This window comes from Scyliorhinus torazame, chromosome 15 (assembly GCF_047496885.1).
Source record: "Scyliorhinus torazame isolate Kashiwa2021f chromosome 15, sScyTor2.1, whole genome shotgun sequence".
In the NCBI taxonomy this organism is placed as follows: domain Eukaryota; kingdom Metazoa; phylum Chordata; class Chondrichthyes; order Carcharhiniformes; family Scyliorhinidae; genus Scyliorhinus; species Scyliorhinus torazame.
The window spans coordinates 22,386,911-22,409,447 of NC_092721.1; the positions used below are offsets into that span (position 1 = coordinate 22,386,911).

The following is a 22,537-nucleotide window of genomic DNA, read 5'->3' on the forward strand; positions in this document are numbered from 1 at the left end:
GGGCTTGCCTGGAAGATTGACCGATGGAGGATTGACCCATTTTCATGATGGTTGCAGAATGAGAGAGATGAGTTGGCATTTGAGTACAATACACAACATACAGGGGCAGCATTATGCATCACAGTTAGAATCTGGCCAAGATAGATGCCAAGGAGGAACACCTACTCTTTCACTCAGTTACGTTTTGTCTGTTAACAATGGAAACTATTATGTACTACAATGGGATGTGGGCCTGTGCAATCCCTTACATGCACCAAAGTAACCTCATATTCAGCAGCACTAGCATCCCCTGCAAGGGCAATCTCAGCCGGTCAGGAAGAACCCCTCACACTAAGGTACAGAACCATACAATCAAAGTAAACAACAGCAGCCTGCATTTGCACAGCACATTTAATATAGCAATGTCCCAAAGAGCTACAGCAAACAGAAATTGCAACCAAGCCACAAAGAGACCTTGGGGTAGGTGACCAGAATCCTGGGGACGGTTGTTTCCATCAATGACCGGAACAATCTTGCTTACTCACGCACTCGCTCGCTCACACACTTGCACACTCACACACTTTCACACTTGATGTGTTGGGTGCTCGGGATCCATGGAACACATACAGGCCACCAACACTTAGAATAGTGCAACACTACTTTATTAAGTCAGAAACTGTTGAACATACTTTCATTGTGGGTTAACATGATGTTAGATTGAACTAAAGACCTATGCCTAGTCCTAATCAGTCTATGCACTCAGCACATGGTGAAGATCTGTGCTGTAAGCTGTAAGCTCTGTCCTACTAGGAGGCTGCATCTCGAATGAGCGGGAACTCTGATGCCCCCTATCTTTATAGTGCGTGTGCTCTAACTGGTGATTGGCTGCGGTGTTGTGTGTGTTGATTGGTCTTGCTGTGTGTCCATCAGTGTGTGTGTATCTGCACCATGATATACTGGTGTATATTATGACATCCCCCCTTTTACAAAAGAATGTATGTGTGTGGCAATAAATAATGTGTGGTGAAAATGTTCCTAACTACGTGTGGGGTGCGAAGACATATTTACAGGACTACGTACATGAGAACTAAGCTATTTACATGGGAAGGTGCCTGGTGCAGAGAAGCAGTATGCAACAAGAATGACGAGATCAACACTATATACAAACCAGGGAAACGATCAAACAAAGCAACAAAACAATTCTGAAAGTCTATAAGTCTGCAAAGTTCATAAATTAAGTTTCTGAGGTGGGCGACGAATTCTGGTTGACCGTCAGGGTGGCACACCACTCATCGTCTGAATCGATGCTGTATACCGATAGAGGCTGGATTCTTTGCTTTGGGGACACCCTGTTCTTTGTAACGATACCGACTCGAAAAGGCGCCTTCGGGTCCTCGGTGTTAATGTTGGGTAGCAGGTCCGCATCGGACTCGGTGACCGTGGGCTGAATGGCCCGGACTTTCCTGCGAGGCTGGCTGGAGCGACGAGAGTTGGCAGGCTGAGCTGCTCTGCATAAAGCAGCATAGTGGCCAAGTTTGCCATATCTCAGGCATTGTTGGGATTTGGCAGGGCATTGCCGTTTTAAATGGGCGGAGCCACAGTTGCCGCACGTCTTGGCGTCAGTACGTTCGCTGCGCCACCGCGCATGCGTGGTGCGGTCGTACATGGTGCGTGCCTGCGCATTACGTTTGTCGATGTCGCCGTCCCCTCGTTTGGTGCGCACAAGCGCGGGAGTCCGTGAAAAGCATGCAAAATGGCCGCCCTCATCCAGGCTGAGGTCCTGGAGTTGCTCGATTGCTTGGACCCGTTCCGCCTCGTGGGGACCTTGCCGTGCCGTTTCAGCCGCTTGGATGTGGGAATACTGACTGGTGGCGTGTTGGTGTTGCACGCAGGTCTCGATAGCGGTCGCTAGGGTGAGCTGCTTTACCTTGAGGAGCTGCTGGCGTAGGGGGTCCGACTGAACATCGAAAACGATCTGGTCGCGTAACATGGAGTCGGAGGTGGGCCCGTAGCTACAGGACTGCGCAAAGATGCGGAGGTGGGTGAGAAAGGACTGGAAAGGTTCATCCATACCTTGCAAACGCTGTTGGAATACATAGCGCTCAAAACTTTCATTCACCTCTATGTTGCAGTGACTGTCAAACTTGAGGAGGACCGTCTTGATTTTTGTTTTATCTTCATCATCCGCAAAGGTGAGAGAATTGAAAATGTGGATGGCATGTTCCCTGGCCGTGGATAGGAAGAGAGCAATCTTCCTGGTGACCGAGGCATCCTCCCGGTCTGTGGCTTCAAGGTAGAGCTGGAAGCGTTGTTTGAATATCTTCCAATTGGCCCCTAGGTTACCGGTGATGCGGAGCGGCGGCGGGCGGACGCTGTCCATTTTGCAGGATGGCTGTATGCTGGTGGAAGGCAGATCACTTGCAGGTAGGTCTAAGAAGTTCTAATATCCCTCAACTCCTGGTATCATGATGTGTTGGGTGCTCGGGATCCGTGGAACACATACAGGTCACCAACACTTAAAATAGTACAACACTCAGAAACTGTCAGAACATACTTTCAATGTGGGCTAACACGATATTAGATTAAACTAATGACCTATGCCTTGTCCCAACCAGTCTATGCACTCAGCACATGGTGAAGATCTGTGCTGCAAGCTGTAAACTCTGTCCTACTCGGAGGCTGCATCTCGAATGAGCGGGAACTCTGATACCCCCTGTCTTTATAGTGCGTGTGCTCTAACTGGTGATTGGCTGCGGTGTTGTGTGTGTTGATTGGTCCCACTGTGTGTCCATCAGTGTGCGTGTATCTGCACCATGATATACTGGTGTATATTATGACAACACTCACTCGCTCTCACGCTCGCACACTCGCCTCGCTCTCACACTCGCTCGCACGCTCTCGCTCTCACACGCGCTCGCTCTCACGCTTGTTCACTCGCAACCTTGCCTCGCAGGATCCCGCACTCGCCCTCTCTCACACTCGCCAGCTTTCACACTCGTACACTTTCACTTCACTCGCTGTCACACTTGCATGCTCTCACACTCGTTCACTCCTTCACTCATTCACTTCCACAATAACACTATTATTTTTAGGGGCTCATCGAGTCTGCTCCGGCCCTTACAAAGAGCACCCTACTCAAGCCCACGTATCTACCCTATCCCCGTAACCCCCACTTAATCTTTTTGGACACTAAGGGCAATTAGGGACCGGTTTAGCACAGTGGGCTAAACAGCTGGCTTGTAATGCAGAACAAGGCCAGCAACGTGGGTTCAATTCCCGTACCAGCCTCCCCGAACAGGCGCCGGAATGTGGCGACTCGGGGCTTTTCACAGTAACTTCGTTGAAGCCTACTTGTGACAATAAGCTATTGTTATTTATTATTCTGAGTGAACCATGGGACTGGAGTTCCTGTCGTCGGCCCCTCCCCCCTCAACTGCCCAACAATGTTTTTGGGACCAACAACTTCCCCATTTTCTTCTGGCCTGTCAGTTAAACACGATGAGCGGTATTGTCCAGGCGTTCAGTCTGGCGGGATCTTCGGTCCCGCCCACGATGCACCCCTACCGCAGGTTTTGCGGCAGCGGGGGGTGCGTTGAACGGGAAACCCCGTTAACAATGATGGGACCAGAGGATCCCGGCCTGCTCACTGACAAGACGCCCTCCGCTGCTGCACAACACGCCGTGGAGAGGGAGGAAAATCCCGCCCAATGTTTCTTTGTCTCCTTGTTATCATTAAACTGTTTCCTGACTTGAGCATCAAACTGATTTCCGCTTCACCTGTTTCAAGTGGTGGTAGATTGGGAGCAATGGGGGAGGAGCAGGATGCTTTCCCATGCTGTAAGACTACCACCCACTTCACAATCATGTCTATCCTCCAAAAAACCTGCCTTCCTGGTCTGTGAGAGATAGGTTGAAGATCAGCATGGCTGTATTACTGCCTATCAGTCTGAGCTAGTGTGTCCAGATTTTCTGAACTATTGCCTGAAGCGCTGCAGTCTATGTGGTGTGGGTACACTCTCAGCGCTGTTAGAGCGGGACTTCCAGGATTTTGACTGGACGACAGTGGAGGACCGGCACTATATTTCCCAGTCATTGTGGTGAGTGGTTCGGAGGGGAATGTCTAGCTGGCTTTGATGTTCCCATGTGTTTGCTACCCTTGCGCTGTTGCTCGGGTCTATCCAGGATTCAGTGAATGCCGGTGGGGATTGAGGAGATCAGAGGGGTGGCGGATGCATATTGTCGGGGGGGGTGGAAACACTGTGGTTGGGAAGGGCCCCGACACAGGGTGGAGATTTGGGGGGAAGGACTTTCTAGGCATTAAGGTGAACGTTAAGCACTTTGCTTTACCTTATCTTCCTCTCCAACAAGGTCTGAAGGAATGAAAGCTTCTTCAGCACAGTCCGCAAGTGAGTTTCCACTCAAGGTAAGAAGGGGGTAACATGGCATGTTTTACTCAGCCACTGATTGCTGCTTTTCAGAGTGTCAGCAGCCATTGGTCAAGCAGCCTGTCAGTCAGGATGCTCTGCAGGCCGGATTGGCTGCTTTTGGCAGGGAGCATTCTGACTGGCAGGCTACTTGGCCACCAAGCTGAGGCCCCCAGGAAGCACACGCCCTGTGGATTGGCCCTGTCTGTAACCTCGCCCACCGGCCGCCCCACCCACCTCTCCCTCCTGGGTCCTGCCGACCCAAGTATTGTGAAACATGTGTAACTTCTTGAAATCTTGGGCAGGATTCTCGGGTATCTGGCGGGCAGGCAACACCGGCGCTGAGGAGTGGCGTGAACCACTCCGCCGTTGGTCCGCCCGGAAGGGAATTGAACGCCAGCGTCTTCCCAGAACCGCTGGTGTGATTCCTGCGCATGCGCAGGGAGTTTCCTCTCCGCGCTGGCCATGGCGGAGCTTTACAGCGGCCGGCGTGGAGGGAAAGAGTTCCCCCAAGGCACAGGGCCGCCCGCAGATCGGTGGGCCCCGGTCGCGGGCCAGGCCACCGTGGGGGGACCCCCTCCCCCCCCCCCCCCCCGCGGGGGGCTGCCAACGTCCCCCGAACGGCGCGGCGCGATTCCAGCCCCCGCCAAAAAACCGGCGCCGGGGAATTCGGCAGCCGGCGCCAGGGCGGGATTCACGCCGCACCCCTGCGATTCTCCAGCCCGGCGGGGGGGTCAGAGAATCCCGCCCTTTATTGTCCATGAGGGGGGCAAATAAGTTATTTTGTAAAATATAAATTATTCATCAGGAAAAATTTGTGCACAGCATAAACTGCTTCTAATAATGCCATGTGGCCAGAGCTATTGTCACTTTTTGCACAAGATTTTTATTAAATTGGGTTTGTCCTATTTTCCATAATGTGACAGCAATACCTCGATCCCAACCATCCGATGCTGTTGTGTGTATGTGTGTCCCAGTGATTGGAACGATCACCAGCTGATGTGCTCCCCTCACAGGATATTCAGCTGAGCTTTGAACAGGCAATCATCTCGATCTGATAACAGACACAGTTTACTATGCCAAGCATGAAAGTGCCCTTGGGGATGTATCAACTCATCTGCAATGAAATTTCACCCTAACCAGTTATGTTTTCAGAGATTATTTTCTCCCTGATGTAAGAGAGAGAGTGAAAAAAACTTGACCTGTGAAAATTTCTCTTGTTATGAGATTTCTTGCAGAAATCAATTTTGCAGTAAATGCTTTGGATCGTAATCTGTCTGAACATCACATATCCCTCGTGCTGGAAGACACTTCAATTCTTTTGCCATTGCCTAGTTCAGTTTGGAAGCAGATGTATCTTATGAAAGGATGGCTTTTAAACAGGAGATTTAATAGCCGGCCTCACAGTGCAGCATTGTGCTGATCCTGTCTCTCAGAGTGTAAACACGCTGTGCGCACCAGCACCCCGCTTGCTCTACTCTCCAGCATGGCAATGCAGCCCCACAGTGAACACGTGGTTGCGATGAGAAGCTGCGTGAAGCCCTTCAGCACACATCGCAATCCCTCATTGTGCCATACCATCCAACACCAGCCATGGAAACCACTTTGGCCCTCAAACAACAGACGGCAAGGCACTTTCATCTTTCAAACTGTGTGCCTCCTTCGTGTTACTTTATCGCCATTGATTTATTACATCACCTCTAACAAACCTTGTGAAGTTCACACCAATTAAAAACAACATATCAATCAGACAAGGTACGGAGGGCAGCACGGTGGTGCAGTGGTTAGCACTGCTGCCTCATGGCTCCAAGGTCCCAGGTTCGATCCCGGCTCTGGGTCACAGTCTATGTGGAGTTTGCACATTCTCCCCGTGTTTGCGTGGGCTTCGCCCCCACAACCCAAAGATGTGCAGGGTAGGTGGATTGGCCACGCCAAATTGGCCCTTAATTGGAAAATATGAATTGATACTCTTAAAAAATGTTTTTAATCAGTCAAGGTACAAGTCATGTGAAATCGCCACTGTTCTGCCTGAAACCCTCCTCCAAAGCAGGAAAGTTTGCTTTTAGAGCCGAAAAGGTACGGTTCACTTGAGAAAGAATATGTAAGGCCTTCCAAACAATTGCTTGGTATTTCTTTTTTTTTAATTTAGAGTGCCCATTTTACTTTCCAATTCAGGGGCAACTTAGAGTGGCCAATTCACCTACCCTGCACATCTTTGGGTTGCTGGGGCGAGACCCATGCAGACACGAGGAGAATGTGCTAACTCCACACGGACAGTGACCCGGGGGCGGGATTGAACCTGGGACCTCAGTGCCGTGAGGCAGATTGCTTGGCAATTCTGACCTGTGCTCAATGTTGAAGCCCCACACTGCCTATGGGCCATTCCTGCACAGTATTTCATCAAACCATCCCTATCAATGTTTTGGGACACTGGAATGGAGAACGGAATTGTCTTTCATGTAGTCCTCCCAGAAGACTCTGGTTAAAGAATAATCAGCAAGGTGTCAAAATCAGGAAAGTCTCATATTTTAATAAATTATCCCTTCTAATGAAGTCCCATTATACCCTCCCAGGTAGGTGTAAAACGATTCTATGGCACTATTTTGATATCCCGCCCAACGCACCCTCTAATACACTTTGAAGTGCTTGAGTGATTTGTTTAAGTGCGTGGCCCCTTTAAATCTTTTTTGTGTACTGCTACACCCACAGTAACCTGAAACGGCCAAGTTTCGCACAGCCAACCCACGGACTTTGGGCTTGTCACGTGGCCTCGCAGCCCATAGTGAACAATAGTCAATATTCATCCCTCCACCAACAACCATTTAAAAGGATTGTCTGTTGCTTGTGGAATCTTGATGTGCGCAAATTGGCTCTCACATTCCCATAGTGAACAATGGGAATTTGCTATATACAGAGCCCTTCAGATCGATAAAAAGTCCCAAGGCCCTTCAAAAAGGTTGATCAAACACATTTTAACACTGAGGCAATGGAGGTATTAGGGCAGGTGGCTAATTAAAAAAACTTGGTCAAAAGGGTTCAAGAGGCGGAGAGGTTTCGGGAGGGAATTTCAGTACCTGGGCCGTTGGCAAGTAAAGGAATGACCACCTGCAGGCGAGCCATGAATTGGGAGGAGTGCAGCAAATGCAGAGGGTTGCAGGGCTGGAGGAGGTTACAGAGATAGGGAGGGTGAGGCCTAGGAGGGATTTGAAATCAAGGGTAGACATTTTTAAATTGAAGCATTGTAGGACCAGGAGCCCACATTGGATAATCAGCACAGGTGCGAAAAGTGAATGGGATTTGATTGGTGCAAATTCAGATGCAGGCAGCGTTGGATGGAATTCCTACAGTGCAGAAGGAGGCCATTCATTCCATCAAGACCGCACCAACCCTGTGAGAGAAGACCTACCAAGGCCCGCCCTTTCCCCATAACCCCACCTAACCTGTGCATCCCTGGACAGTTCGCAGGTATAATTCAGAAGCCTCACAGATGTCTCAGCTATTCACAAGAAAGTGAAAATCTTCAAGGAACCATGACAACCGGGAAATAAAATATGCCACCTGGCCGCGGCATAGAAAAAATGGGCAGTAAAAGCTAAAAACGTATTTGCGTCCAAGGGTAACTGATCGCATGCAATAATGGAAATATAAACATGCTGAGCTTGCACTAACATGTCCTTAATTGTTCTTCAGCTCAAACTTGGCACATGCGTGTACGTTTGATGAATAGCTTGCCTGTCTCACTGAAGTGTGTAAAGAGTTGCAAACTGACACAAAACTCGGCCTTGTTGTTAGCCCCAGCTGGGGCTGATTTCTCAGGAAGCCCCAAGTAAAAACCCAAGTTTACAGATGGTCTTTTGGGCACTTTCTCCCAGTTTCTAATGCAAGCGAGGTCTCCTAAAAAAAAACCCACATTGATTTGTTGCCAATAAAAAAAAATGTTATGAGCCTGCTCGGGGCCGATCACCATAAGGAGGAGAAAATATCCTTCCGAGTGAACCGAACTGCTCGCTAGAAACACGCCTCTCTCCAGCGTACGGCTGTTTGTTTTCATTATTACACAACCATATAAGTGCCGTCGGCCTTTCAGCCCATCGTGTATGTGCTAGATCCTCGGCAGAGCTTCAATTAGTCTCACTCTTGCTTTTCCACCAGACCCCTGCAGATGGTTCCTTTTCAAGGGTGTGACCAACTCCCATTTGGAAGTTCCCACTGAATCTGCTTCTCCCACCAGCTTTCAGGCAGTGTGTTGCACACTATAATGCGCTGCGGTAAAAGCAAAGTGCCAGCTGCGTCATAATTCCTGGAATCGTCTGAGCCTGTGTTCAATAGGCCTTCTGATTTTTGGATATTTTATTTTCCTCCCTGAAATCAGGTGAAATCAGCTGGGGGCACGGGAGACAGCTCCTTTGGGTGACAAATAAAACAGGAAGATAGGGTTTGATCCGCAAAAACAATTATGGAAAGAAGGAAATGCTCAGAAGAAAATAATTAATTGCCTGCTCAAAAGCAAAATTTGATGCTGTTTTGTTCTCTGTGGCCCCTTCTCCATCCGCTTTATTTAACCACAGGAATTTATACAGGTATTTTCCATGCTGCCTCTCAGCGAGGAGATGCATCAGCCCCACCCCCAGATCCCACCACCAAACACACACATTTGCTCGGTATCTTGCACAGAACTGCATCATGCCAGCACTGGCATTTCTGGGTTTGATCAGGGTTTAAGCCGAAACTCCGAAGACTCGGGAACTGTGGTTTCACATTATCTGTGAGAATGGTCATAGATCATAGAATTTACAGTGCAGAAGGATGGGCCATTCAGCCCATCGAGTCTGCACCGGCCCCTGGAAAGAGCACCCCTCTTAAGCCCGCATCTCCACCCTATCCCCGTAACCTAGTAACCCCACCTATCCTTTTTTGACACTAAGGGCAATTTAATGTGGTCAACCCACCTATCCTGCACATCTTTGGACTGTGGGAGGAAGCCGGAGCACCCGGAGGAAACCCATGCAGACACGGGGAGGATGTGCAGACTCCGCACAGACAGTGACCCAAGCCGGGAATCGAAGCTGGAACCCTAGAGCTGTGAGGCAACAATGCTAATGGTTCAGGCCCTGCTCCCACGCTCATTCTGTGCTGATGGCTCATGAACAACTCCCGTCATTCCACTTGCAAGATAAAGAGGAAAATCCCATCCAGCGCTGTCGGCCTCCGGAGCAATTCCCGAGTCCACTGCACTCAATTAACGGCCCACCGATCGTGGTACCATGTTCATCAAAGCAAACAGCCAACATCTCTCCATGAGCCCCCCCCCCCCCCCCGCCCCGCGCATCCCAACATGTTCAACTGCTGCATTCACCAATAAACAGGCCCTGAACAATCACGGTGAACCACTTCCTGAAGCCTTCGTATTCCATCAAAGTGTCCCGCTGGATGGCTTTCCGACTCTAAAACCCTGAACAATAAGTTGTATTTATTGAGAGGTTTTGATGTGAGGAGAACGCTCCAAAGGGCTTCACAAAGGTACAATTTAAAAAATGAATCAAACCAGCTGTTGGGGGGGCTGCTGAAAGCTTCTGAAATAGGTTGGTTTTATAATTAGAGAAGTAGAGGCACACATCGAGCGAATTCCAACATGTGGATTGAGGCAACTAAAGGCGAGAGTGCTAATGATAAGGGAATGGGAGGGGCTGTGCGGTGCATAAAGGCTCATCGCAGGAAGAGAGGGGAGTTGGATGGCCAAAAGGGGTTACAGAGATAGGGCAAAGTCACCAAGGGGATCAAACACAGGGCAACAGTTATAAACTTTGGGGGCTGATTCTCCGGTCGCCGACTCCGAAATCGCATTCGGCGACCAGCCGGAGAATCCGAGTTCCCGTCCAAATCGGGGGCGGCACCGCTTTCGCGATGCTCCTCCCCTCCAAAGCGGCGTACTCGAGAGGTATGCAACGTCACATATCGACCCCGATACTCCGCCCCCGACTGGCCGAGTTCCCGATGGCATGGGACACATGTGGTCTCACCCGTCGGGAACGCGGCGTTGTTGTGTTATGTACTCTGGGATATCACAGGCTGCAACTAGATGAAGCTTTGACCAAAAGATACTCCAGATTTTGAAGTAAGTTCAATATGCTTTATTGAACCATTAGCACAGTTCTCTATGAGTTCGACTCTCCTGCTAATCTTGCTATAGTAACTCAGTCTAACTAACCAGTCTGCTCTAAGCCACGTGGTGGGTGTAATGCTTCTGATCTGCCCCTGTCCTTCTCTCTAAGTGTCGCCTGTGGAAAGAGACAGACGGGCCAGGTCCTCGAGTGGCCAGTGCCATGTAGCATGGTGCGGACACTGCAGGCCGCCACTGTGCGCATGCTCGACCACGGGCCCGGCAATTCTCCGGGCGTATCGGCAGCTAGAGACGGGTGCGCTACGCTGCCGGCATGCTAGCCCCCAGCAAAACGGAGAATCGGTGGCCATTTTGCGCCATTCTTTCTACCGTTCCCACGCCGCTTTGATCTAACTGACCGAGAGAATCAAGTCGAGAGGTTTACTGTTGCTATGTTTCTAGTGCACAGAGAGGTTGTGTTTATTCTGTACTGAGAGTCCAGAGGGACAGTATTGGCTGAGGTATATGGAAAGAGGTTAGACCCCCCCTCCCCCCACCCCACATGAAGACACACCAGGTGGAAAGATCAAGTGGGAAAGATGGAGCAATTGGTACTGCTCCTCCGAAGGAAGAAGTGACAACAGTCCAGACTGACCCTTCAGAGAACGCTAAACAGGACTAGCTAGAGGATGCCTATTGATCTCAATGACACAAAAGCCTTGGAGTGCAATAACGAGCAGATCTCTTACCAGCAATCTTTGAATGCGCTATTTTTTAAAAGAACAACTGTGAATTTAGGGAACTAATTACATTTAACGATCTTACCCTCGGCCACTCTGGTTTAGAAACTGTATTTCCCTGCATGTTTAACAAAGAATAAGGGAAAGCCTGTGGAGCATTATAATAGGTGCTTGGGATCGTTTAGTTTACGTTTTATCCACTCCTGCTGATAGAACTCTGCGAAATAGAAACAAGTGCAATTTCTAGCTTCTTTTAAAATCTAGATTGTGGAAGACACCCTCTCCAAGTACCTGAAACAAAAACAGAAAATACCTGACAATCTCAGAAGGTCTGACAGCATCAAAGTTTTGACAAAGGGTCACACAGACTCGAAACGTTAGCTCCCTTCTCTCTCCACAGATGATGTCAGACCGGCTGACTTGAGCCACCGTTTTCTGTTTTAGTTTCAGATTCCAGCATCCGCGGTAGTTTGCTTTTACTTTCCCTCCGAGTGCCTCTTGGAATGTCCCTCCTTAACTCTGTACTGTTCTCTGTTACACTCCTCTGGTTCTAACGGTATTGCAGATGGTTTTCTGAAAACACTGCTGTCGTGTTAATCACCCTGGGGTAACACGGACTGCAACTGGATGCAGTTGTACTTGAAAGTAGACTCCAAACTTTGATGTTGGTTCAATGCGCTTTATTGAACTTGTTAAGCAGTGCACACAGTTCGCTGTGGGTTTGACACGCTATTAATCTAAGCGTGCTTACTATAACTAACTCGACCAGACTAGCTCTGAACCAAGTATAGAAGGTGCTAACTGATATATACACCCTGACTGTCACTACAGTTGTCACCAGTGGAAAGAGGCAGAGTGCTGATGCCTCGTGTGTTTTATAGTGGGAAACCACCTTCTAGTGTTCTGCCTGGTGATTGGTTGTGTTCTGTCCTGTGTGTTGATTGGCTGTACTGGGTGTCTGTCACTGCCTGTCTGTATCTCATTATGTGCATGAGTACATATCATGACAACTGCGTGATCCTGAAGGTTGCGAAAAACATGGAGCACAAGGGTCAAATTACATTGTAAAATAGTCGAGGCACTGCTGCGATTTGAGACCCAACCTATTGCCAAGTGGCATCGATGTGGTTGGATAATATCACACACTGCACTATAACACTATAAACCCCATTACTCTGTGTAACAAAGGTACCCAGGATTCTGAGTAACAGGGTTTCAAGCAAAGTTCCCTTTCTTCTCCAGTGAAGATATTTTCTTCATGACAAATTTATGTGTGCTCTTTTTTTGTATTTATCAAGAAACCGAAGGCTGGAATTCTCTGTTTTTGTGATTAACTGCAGTAGTTCAGGTCAGACTACCAAGATCCCATGCCAGATTTTGCACTTGAAAATGCACAAGTGCATTCCCTTTCCATTGGCAGCAAATTTGTGCCCCCCCCACCACCACCACCACCGCCACCTCCCCCCTCTCTCTCTCCCCCCCCCCCCCCCCCCCCCCCCACCGTCATCTGGCAGGTTTGAGGGTCCCAGGACCATATTTAAACATCTGTCCAGCACATTCTTACCATTCTCTCTAACCCACCTATCTTCACCAGACTATGCAGGATCTCTACGATCCTGAGGGAAAAGGTTTGCAGGCTCAAGGAGAGGTGTGTTCCTCGATTCATCTCCCTCTCCCCCACCCCAGCCCATGCCCCACTTGAACCTCTACCCACATGTCTTCATGCATCCTCCTCCAGTAAACCATGTGATATCGTACAATCATAGAATCCCTACAGAGCTGAATGAGGCCACTCGGCCCATTAAAGTCTGCACAGACTCTCTGAAAGTGCACCCTAACCAGGCTCCGGCCCTTTCCCTGCAACCCGACTTAACCCGCATATCCCTGGACACTTATGGACAATTTATCATGGCCAATGCACCTAACCTGCACATCTTTGGACTGTGGGAGGAAACCGGACCACCCGGAGGAAACCTACGCAGACACGGGGAGAAAGTGCAAACACCACACAGTCAGTCATCCAAGGCCGGAATTGAACCCGGGTCCCTGGCGCTGTGCGGCAGCAGTGCTAACCACTGTGCCACCGTCCCTTTGACCCACTTGTTTGTGAGATTTTCATGCAGCCTTGCCGGGGTCCAATGTCCCTCCCCTCAGTCATCCCTCTGCCTTCAATTGTTCAGCTTCTTCATCCACCTCATTGTCCCTCTGCCTGCGATTGTGAGCCCTCATGGAGATTTATGTATCTGAGGGATAGGTGTCCTCTTTTTTTTTTCCCATGTCCATCGAGTCTACAGGATTGATTTTCTTTTGGTGGGTGGGTCTCTTCTTCCTGGGATGAAGGGGGCGGGGCACTCAGCGATCGTTACCTCGGATCATGCTCCGCATTTTGTGGATCTGATGTTGGAACCATTGGACACGGCATTGCTGACAGACAAGGAATTCTATGAATGCATATCCTCCGCCATTGGGGAGTACATTGAGTTCAATAGGAATGAGATGGCCTCACATTCCACGCTGTGGCAAGCTCTGAAGATGGCTGTTGAGTGGGAGGGAATTGGAGATAATATCTTTCAAGGCGCATAAAGATAAACCTGGAAGGGTGTAGAGGCAGCGGCTGGTGGATTCCATTCTCAAGATGGACCTCCAGTACTCGATTGCCCCGACACTGGAGTTGTTGGCAAGTAGGACGGAACTGCAGACGGAGTTTGAGTTGCTCTCGACAGGCACGGCGGTGAGCCAGCTGCGGCGCTCGAGGGGTCCTCTTACTAGATGGACAGTCATCTTTTTGCACATCAGCTGAGGTGGCAGGCTGCATCCCGGGAGATAGTGCAGAGAAGGGATTTGGGTGACGGGTTTGTTTCTGCCCCAGGGAAGGTTAATGCGGTGTTTGGGGCCTTTCATCGAGAGCTATACAAGTCAAAACCTCCTGAAGGGAGAATTGGACAATCAACTTCCTCTTTCTAAATGGTGAATGTCAAATCCATTGTTTTTAGCCCCTGCCGCAGACTCCATATCCTGTTCACAAACAATTTTCCCCTTCCCTGACCTCCATTTCACACTGAACCATCTGCTACCATGCCGCCCCGTTTGGCCCAGGAACTGAGCTTTTGATTGAATAATAATGCTAACTTCCACCTCTGTAATCTCATCCACTACCATCCCCTGCCTCTGCCCATCTGCTGCTGAAACTGTCACTTCTGCCTCTGTCAGTTCCGGGCACAATTACTCCAGTCCTTTCTTGGAGATCCTCCCGTATCATAAACTTTAGGCCATCCTTTACCACATCAAGTTTAGTTCAGCCATAACCTATTCCTCATTAATGGTAGCACAGTGGTTAGCACTGTTGTTTCACAGCTCCAGGGGTCCAAGGTTCGATTCTCGCTTGGGTCGCTGTCTGTGCGAAGTTTGCACGTTCTCTCCGTGTCTGCGTGGGTTTCCTCCGGGTGCTCCGGTTTCCTCCCACAAGTCCCAAAAGACGTGCCTGTTAGGTGAATTGGACATTTTGTATTCGCCCTCTGTGTACCCGAACAGGCGCCTGAGTGTAGTGACTAGGGGCTATTCACAGTAACTTCATTGCAGTGTTAATGTAAGGCTACTTGTGACAATAATAAAGATTATTATTATTACATAATGACAATTCTCAACCGTGCCTTCAAATCTGTTCATGGCATCATCTTTCTCAAACACTATCTTCCTCCAGCCCTAAATCATCCCTGGACCACTCTGTTGCTCTGACTCTGGGCTCTTATACTTTCACCTCCTTAAACCCTATCGCGTAAGATCATTCCTTCAGTGCCTCAGTTCCATTATCAAGGATATCCCCCTCAACCTGTGTACCTTCCTCTCGTCCTTTATAACCTTCTTTCAAATCCTCCTCCCTGCCAATCATATATGTATTGGTAAACATTAGAAATAAGGGCCAGGATTCTCCAAAATTCCGGCCAAGTGTTGACGCCGGCGTCAAAACCTGCGTGAGCGATGCCGGCATCAACAGGCCTCCAGGCCCAGTCATTCTCCCCTTCTTCGGGGGCTAGCAGGAGTGCTGTGCGCTCCTCCGGCGCCGAAAGCTGGCCCTACACGGCCGGCGCGGGTTCCCGCATGCGCGCCACAGCCGTCTCCGCGCTGGCCCCCGGGAAACATGGCGGAGCCGATCGGTTGCCCCCGATCGCGGGCCTGACCACCATGGAGCCAGAACGCCGAGGTCCCGCCGGGTAGGACCACACACGAACAATGCTGGCGGAACTCGGCGGGCACTTGGCCCATCGAGCGCAGAGAATCGCCGCGGGAGCCACTTTCAACGGCCCCCGACCGCGCTGCAGCATCCGCGCCGACACGATTGACGCCGATTGTCTGGTCACCGGAGAATCGGCGGCCCGGTGTCGGAGCGGCGTGGCGCCCCCTTGCCAATTCTCCAACCTGGCACGGGCTCGGAGAATCCCGCCCCAGGTATAGTTTTGAGTGTTTAATGTTCCTGTGCCTGGAAGGGTAAAACCTGTAGTTAGATTCATGCTGGACAAAGGTGTTTGTATGTGTCGGGGTTAGTTAAGCTCCAACAGTGTTTCTATTGTGTTTAGAGAGGGCTACAATGTGAGGAATAAATAAACCAGCAGCGGTTGCTTAGCAACTGGGGCCTTGTAATGTAGGGAAGATTTTAAGTTTTAGTTTAGCTAATTTGATGGAAGTTGGAGACAGGACACTGGGACGTGAATAGCTGTCAACTTTGCCATGAGCGGCTGGACAGCACAAGGGAATTGCAAAGATGCAAGCTTCCTAAGGAACAAGATACGATCCAGATAATCAGGGAATGGGGACAGAAAGTTTAAAACACCCAGGGCTAAGTGAACACAGACCAAGGTATTGTTCAGAGGATTCAAGGAAGAGTAACCAAAGTGTTTTGAGTTAAAGAGACAATTGAAGTAACCAGATTTCAAGGGAGACAGCAGACTTCAGAGGTAGATGACATTTTTGATGCAATTTAAATATAGTTTGGGAATCAAGAGTAAAAGCAATTGTGAGCGGTCTAGACAAAGAAATTCTAAAGGGATTAGTGTAAAATCCTGGACTGGATTCGCTGTTAAAAGTAGGAGCAGAAACTATGTTCAAAAGTGTCATTTGCAAAACCTGGACTGGATTTCTGAATGCAAACGGCAAAGGGAAAGCATTATAATGAGAGAAGATTGTAAAGCATGTTTTTGGGATTGGAGTTCGGAAACTCTCAAGTGACAGTCATTTGGGAGGATTCTGAGGAGACATTCACAAACATTCATTTGGGGTGCAGAGTGGAGAGTGTACGTGCCCACGGTAATTTTGTGCGCTTAAAAGGGATTTTGCGTTAATGAGACCATTGTAGTTTAAGATTTACTTTGTAACCCATGTTAATTTTTAAATATGGGTGTATTTGTTAATCTAAAGGAGTATTGCTGTTAAAACTAATTGGAAGTCCTGTGACTGTTCCGCCATATTTTATTAAAAATAAATAAATAAAAGTTATGAAGCGGGATTCTCCCGAATTCCCGTGATGGCCCGACGCGGGCGTAAAAAGCAGCGCAAACCACTCCGGCGTCGGGCACAGGAAGTTGCAGAATTCTCCGCACTTCCGGGGGCTAGGCCGGCGCCGAAGGGCCGGCGCGAGTTAGCGCATGCGCAGAACCGCCGGTGTGGTTCTGTGCCTGCGCACATCGGCCGGCGTATTCCAGCGCATGCGCAGGTGGATGTCTTCTCCGCGCCGGCCATGGCGGAGCCCTACAGGGGCCGGCGCGGAAGGAAGGAGCGCCCCCACGGCACAGGCCCGCCCGCAGATCGGTGGGACCCGATCGTGGGCCAGGCCACCGTGGAGGCCCCCCCGGGGCCGGACCCCCCCCCCCCGAGGACTACACCAGCTGGCCTACCAGCCAGGTCCCGTATTCTCCGGCGCCAGTTTTCGGCCGGGGGCGGGGATCATGTCCAATTCACGCCGGCGGGACTGGCCAGGCCAGTAACCGACGGCCGCTCGGCCATCGGGGTCCGGAGAATTGCTGGGGGCGGGGGGGGGGGGGGGCGCTGCCAACGGCCCCTGACCGGCGCGGCATGATCCCCGCCCCCGCCCGAAAACTGGCGCCGGAGAATACGGCAGCCGGCATTGGAGCGGCGGGGCGGGATTCATGCCGTCCCCCAGGGATTCTCCCACCCTGCGGGGGTTCGGAGAATCCCGCCCCATGTATTTTGATCCAGGGTTCCATTCTGGGATCTTCCCATCCAGTTATCACATTAACTGGGATCATAACAATATATAAAATTAAGATGATGTGTCTGAATAATACTGATTTTGTTAGATTTTGTATTCATCCCAGAAATGTCCATTGGCTTATTATTTCATCAGTAAAATTATCAAAGCCAAAAAAGGACATTAAAGTCCTGAGTGGGTGCTATGTTGTACCAGAGAACGCAGAACACTAATACCGTATTTCTTCAGGTAGAACTGAATGACTGTGCCTGGGACAGCCCCAGACTAAACCAGTCTGTTAGCAACCTTAATGCAACATGTTTTATTTGACCACAAAACGGGTTTCCGCCCACATATTCGGGCCACGACTCGGCCCGCCCATTTCTACTTCCATCACAGCACCTGACTTTGCTCCTGTGTTGGCTCACCTACTGCAAGACACTCTCCTTCTTGCCTTTTATTACCTATAGACTTGGCTATTCCTGCACACAGCTGGCCAGTCTCCCACATTCCACTCCCTGTGAGCCTGAGATCATCCAACACCCTGCAGCCTGCGCCTCAACTCCCACCCAGTCCCCTTCATCAATCACAGCTTTACTTGCTCATCTACATTGGCTGCCAGTCAGCACCCCCTCCACTGGTGGCTGCACCTTCAGTTGCCGAGGGCCTAAGCTCTGGAATTCCCTCCCCATATCACTCCACCTTACATTATGCTTTTAAGACACTCCTTAAAGTGTACCTTTTTAACCAAGCTTTTGGTCGCCTGACCTAATACCCCCTTAGGTGGCTCGGAATCATGTTTTATAATGTTCCTGTGAAGCGCCTTGGAGGAGGGGGGGAGGTGCTTTATTAGGTTAAAGGCACTATATAAATATAAGTTGCTGTTGTAGTTCATATGCATTATAATCGAAAAATGTGCCTACAAATCTGCAGTTTCATTGCAAGCCAAAATGCGTCAAAGCCAACCAATCTTACAAGGAGTCAAACCAATGCTGGACAAGCTCTGTGGCATTCCAACAGTTGCCGTTGCCCTTCATAATTCCAAAATCTTCCGCTCCTTTCTGCCGCTAAACCTAGCGCTGGGAAATTTTCAACAGTGCTTGGTGTACAAACAGACAGGAGCTCTGTGCCTTTGCCTGTTTTTGTTTCAACTGTATTTCCAAAGAGAGAACTCTTTAAGGATAAAACTGTTGAAAGTTTGCATGCCCAACCCAATTGCAATCTCTCCACAATCTCAATTTAGATATCAAATGCACTGGAGCATTTTTTTTTTTAAATGACAATTTCTTTGCAAGAAACTCCTGATGATGATTCTGAGAACTGCTGTCTGTTTTGTGGGGGTCTGTTTAATATCTGTAGCAGAAAGGGACAGTCTGCCTGGATCGGATGACTCTCAATTCTTGGTGCTCTGCCTAATACCCAGAGTATAAGGAAACAGAAGCCACCTTTTACAGCCCTGAAATCTAAACCAAATACTGCTGGCTCTATTTATATCAAACTTGGAATATTAACGCATCTGCTGTTAATCTTTACCATGCCTACTACACATGGACACCATGAGATTCTTAATACATCTATAGATTTTTGGTAACAGAGAGTGACTCCGCAGCCTCTTAAATGAAGACTATGAGCATCTCTGTATTAGGAGGTTGTGAATGTCATTAAAAGCCATTACAGCAGTCTCAAGTCTGCGCAAGTGGCCCTTAGCAAAGCACCAGATTCAACCTGAGGAAACCAGCTTCAGAATTTGCTCTCCCACAAAAGAAAGCTGCACTCTACATTTCATTAATTGTAGGTTCCTCAGCTCAGCCATTACCCGAGACTAAGGGCCGTGATCATACAGCCATTTCAAGGGAGTGGGGATCATTTTAAATTCACAGCCAGAAATGGATCAATGCCTTTCCAGCACAATCTGGGTATGTATCAATTCTCACAAAAAGCTAACAAATTGCTTACTTCTTTTGGGCAGGAGGAGGAAATAACCTCAAATAGTATACAAACTGTAGTATTATCATAACTGTAAGCACTGCAAGGGTTAACAAAATGTCTAAAGTAGCCATTGGAGGGATCTACAGATACGAGTATATAAGGCATTGATGCTCAGCCTTGTGCGTGAGAGTAGTCAGGAGTTAGCTACAGACTGTCAGAGGTGTTATTAGCATGAGTTAGAGCAGATCATAGCTTACACCAGTATTAAGATTACTTGTAGATGAGTGTAGTTTATACGTTAACAATCAACTGTGTATTATTTAGAAGCATGGGTTGAATCAAATTAGTAGTGTTAATAAATTTATAGCTTTGTTTAAGTTCAAGCTATTTTGTGGTCTTTGTGAACACGACGCCAAACATCCTGAATTAAGCAACACAAAGAACACCACACGAACCATCTTTGCTCTTGAGCTACTTTTTAATTGCTAAGAATACATCTGAGTTTAAGAACTCAAACTAACTCTCATGCTAAATCTTTTCTGCGGAAAAATTATCAAAATGGAACAACCACAATTCTCAATCTAGGAATGTAGCAACAAGAGTGGATAATTTAGCCCCTTGAGCCAACCCCACCATCCGATGAGATGTTTACCTTGCACTCCAACTTCTGCAGTGCTTGGCACCTCAAAGGCTGGGAGGATAAATTAACAGACTCTTATTCACCCTTCTATATTTTTAAGGCTAGTCACGCAGGCAATGGCAAAGTTTGAGAAAATAGTGGTGGAAATAAACAGCCACACATGATCTGGTCTGAGCCATGTTTGGTACAAGACATTTGTTCTGAACCAACATCCAACGTACGAAAATATAGACTTTCCACAAGCTGGCCATATTACAAATAAAAAAACGCTCCTAAAACTGTGAAGGGCCGATAAGGGTGGCTGGGGTGTGTGCACCGTGGTACTGAATTCTCTTCTGAGATGGCGATTAGAGCATATCAGTGAAACACAGTAACAAGGAGGGCTTGGGACTGATTTGGGCCTTAAACATTTCTTCGCACAGGTGTCCTCTGTCACAAGTAAGGAAAACATGAAAATAAATAAGTTGTAGGAAATAGCAAACAGAGGAATGGGAGTTACGCAATGATTTATAGAAATCTAATAATCATTGAGTTTTCTGCTTCCTGAGAATAGTCTTGAGACATCGTATTCTATATATGTAGAGTTCAACTGGGTTTGAGACAGTCAAACAGCAGGGTGAATACATTTCCATTTGACTGAATACATTGCTTTACTAATAACGTCACAGAGTAGCAGGTCAAAGGTTTAACACAATTCCTCACACCGTTTCTGATTTCCAGTACATCCTCCAGTGGAACAGTGATATCGGCTGACAACAGAGTCTTGCCAGGCTGCACACACTCCTCCTAAAGGTTCACTGCAGGGCATCACTGGATAGGGAGCACGCGGTGTCTGTTGGCATGATCGAGCCTTCCATGCCTGATTTTTTTAAATAGAATTTACAGTGCAAAAGGAGGCCATTCGGCCCATTGAGTCTGCAGCAGCCCTTGGAAAGAGCACCCTACTTAATCTCACACCTCCACTCTATCCCTGTAACCCCACCTAACCTTTTTGAACACTAAGGGCAATTTAGCATGACCAATCCAACTAACCTGCACATCTTTGGACTGTGGGAGGAAACCGGAGCACCCGGAAGAAACCCACACACACACGGGGAGAATGTGCAGACTCCGCACAGACAGTGACCCAAGCCGGAATCGAACCTGGGACCCTGGAGATGAGAAGCCCCAGTGCTAACCATTGTGCTACAGTGTCGCCATTATTGACATTTTTTTTAAATATTTAAAATTTCCTTTGAGATTCCATTTACTTTGATGCAGTTTCCCTTTAAGGGCTGCCTTTTCTTTCACCCCTCAATTTGTTAATATATTTATTTGGTTACCCCAAACGAAACATTCCTCAAAAAGGGAATTTTTAGACCGGCGTTAGCAGTCACCTTTCAGCCTCTGTAGTGCAGAAGTAATTCAAGGCCTGAGGGAACAGGAGGGAAGGAGATTAAAAAAGCATGGCCAACATACTGTACTAACCCTCTCCAAAATATACACACCCAATTCAAATCTGGCTCCAACAAACCAACTTAAATCATTTAGTTTGTAAATTCCAGTACTCGATAATGGAATATGAACTCCAAAGCATTTTCTAATTGCTGCAATTAGATTTATTCCTTGAACGCTCTTGGGATTTAATTTGTACCAAGTTTAATGCCTTCGGCTATTTGGAAGATGAACCAAGTTTCCAGTTGAATCAAGAAATCAGGTTGCATCATAAATCTATTTGAATGCCTCAAGATCTTCCACACAGAATCATAAAATGCTTAAAGCACAGTTCGTTCAGCCTGTCATACTTTGGACAGCTCTTTGCAAGAGCAACTCAACTAATCCCACTTTATCCCGTAGCCGGGCAAATCTTTTCTTCAGATAAATATCCAAGTCCCTTTCGGAGGCCATCGTTGAATCTGCCTCCGCCGGTCAGGCCATGCTTTCCGGACCCTAACCCCTTACCGCGTGAAAAAGATTTTCCTCATGGTTCAAGAAGAACCACAAAAGTAAAAGGCGACAGAGAAGTCAACAGTGCAGTCTGCAGCATAGTGACTGATAGCAGCCATCAACTGGTGGCAGGCTGACAAAGTAAATGAGGTAGCACTAGCATTACCAGTGCACAGAAAGAAAGAATGTGGGGCGCGATTCTCCGAGCCCAGCGCCGGGCCGCAAAATCGCCGCAACCGCGCCATGACGCCGGCGCGCGATTCTCCGAGGTGCAGAGAATCGGCGCCATTTGCCGTTTGACGCGGCGCCGGCTGAGGGCCGCTGGAATCGGCGGGGCTGCCGATTCTCCGGCCCGGACGGGCCGAGCTGCCTCGTGGAAACGGCAGAGTCCCGCCGGCGCCATTTACCCCTGGTCGCTGCCGGCAGGAACTCTGCGCGAAGGGTCAGGGGGCAGCCTGCGGGGCGGGGTAAAGCGCTCCTTCACCGGGGTGGGGGGCCTCCGATGGGGTCTAGCCCGCGATCAGGGCCCACCGATCGGCGGGCCGGCCCCTGAACTCCGAAGCCATGTTGAGTCGGGGCCGGCGCGCTGAAGAAGTC

General features: G+C 48.9%; 1 protein-coding gene across 3 annotated transcripts in view; it reads right to left on the bottom strand.

Moving 5' to 3' along the window:
• Positions 1-22,537, bottom strand: part of tbc1d4 (TBC1 domain family, member 4) — a 311,885-nt gene that overhangs the window by 223,069 nt on the left and 66,279 nt on the right. Inside the window, exon 1 of one of the 3 annotated variants that reach the window (XM_072476151.1) lies at positions 4,327-4,449. The exons of the other annotated variants lie outside the window; for them this stretch is intronic. Coding sequence (XP_072332252.1) covers positions 4,327-4,425 — 99 coding nt within the window. The 5' untranslated portion in view covers positions 4,426-4,449. Of the gene's footprint in view, positions 1-4,326; positions 4,450-22,537 lie in introns of those variants that run through there. 3 annotated transcript variants of the gene reach the window in all.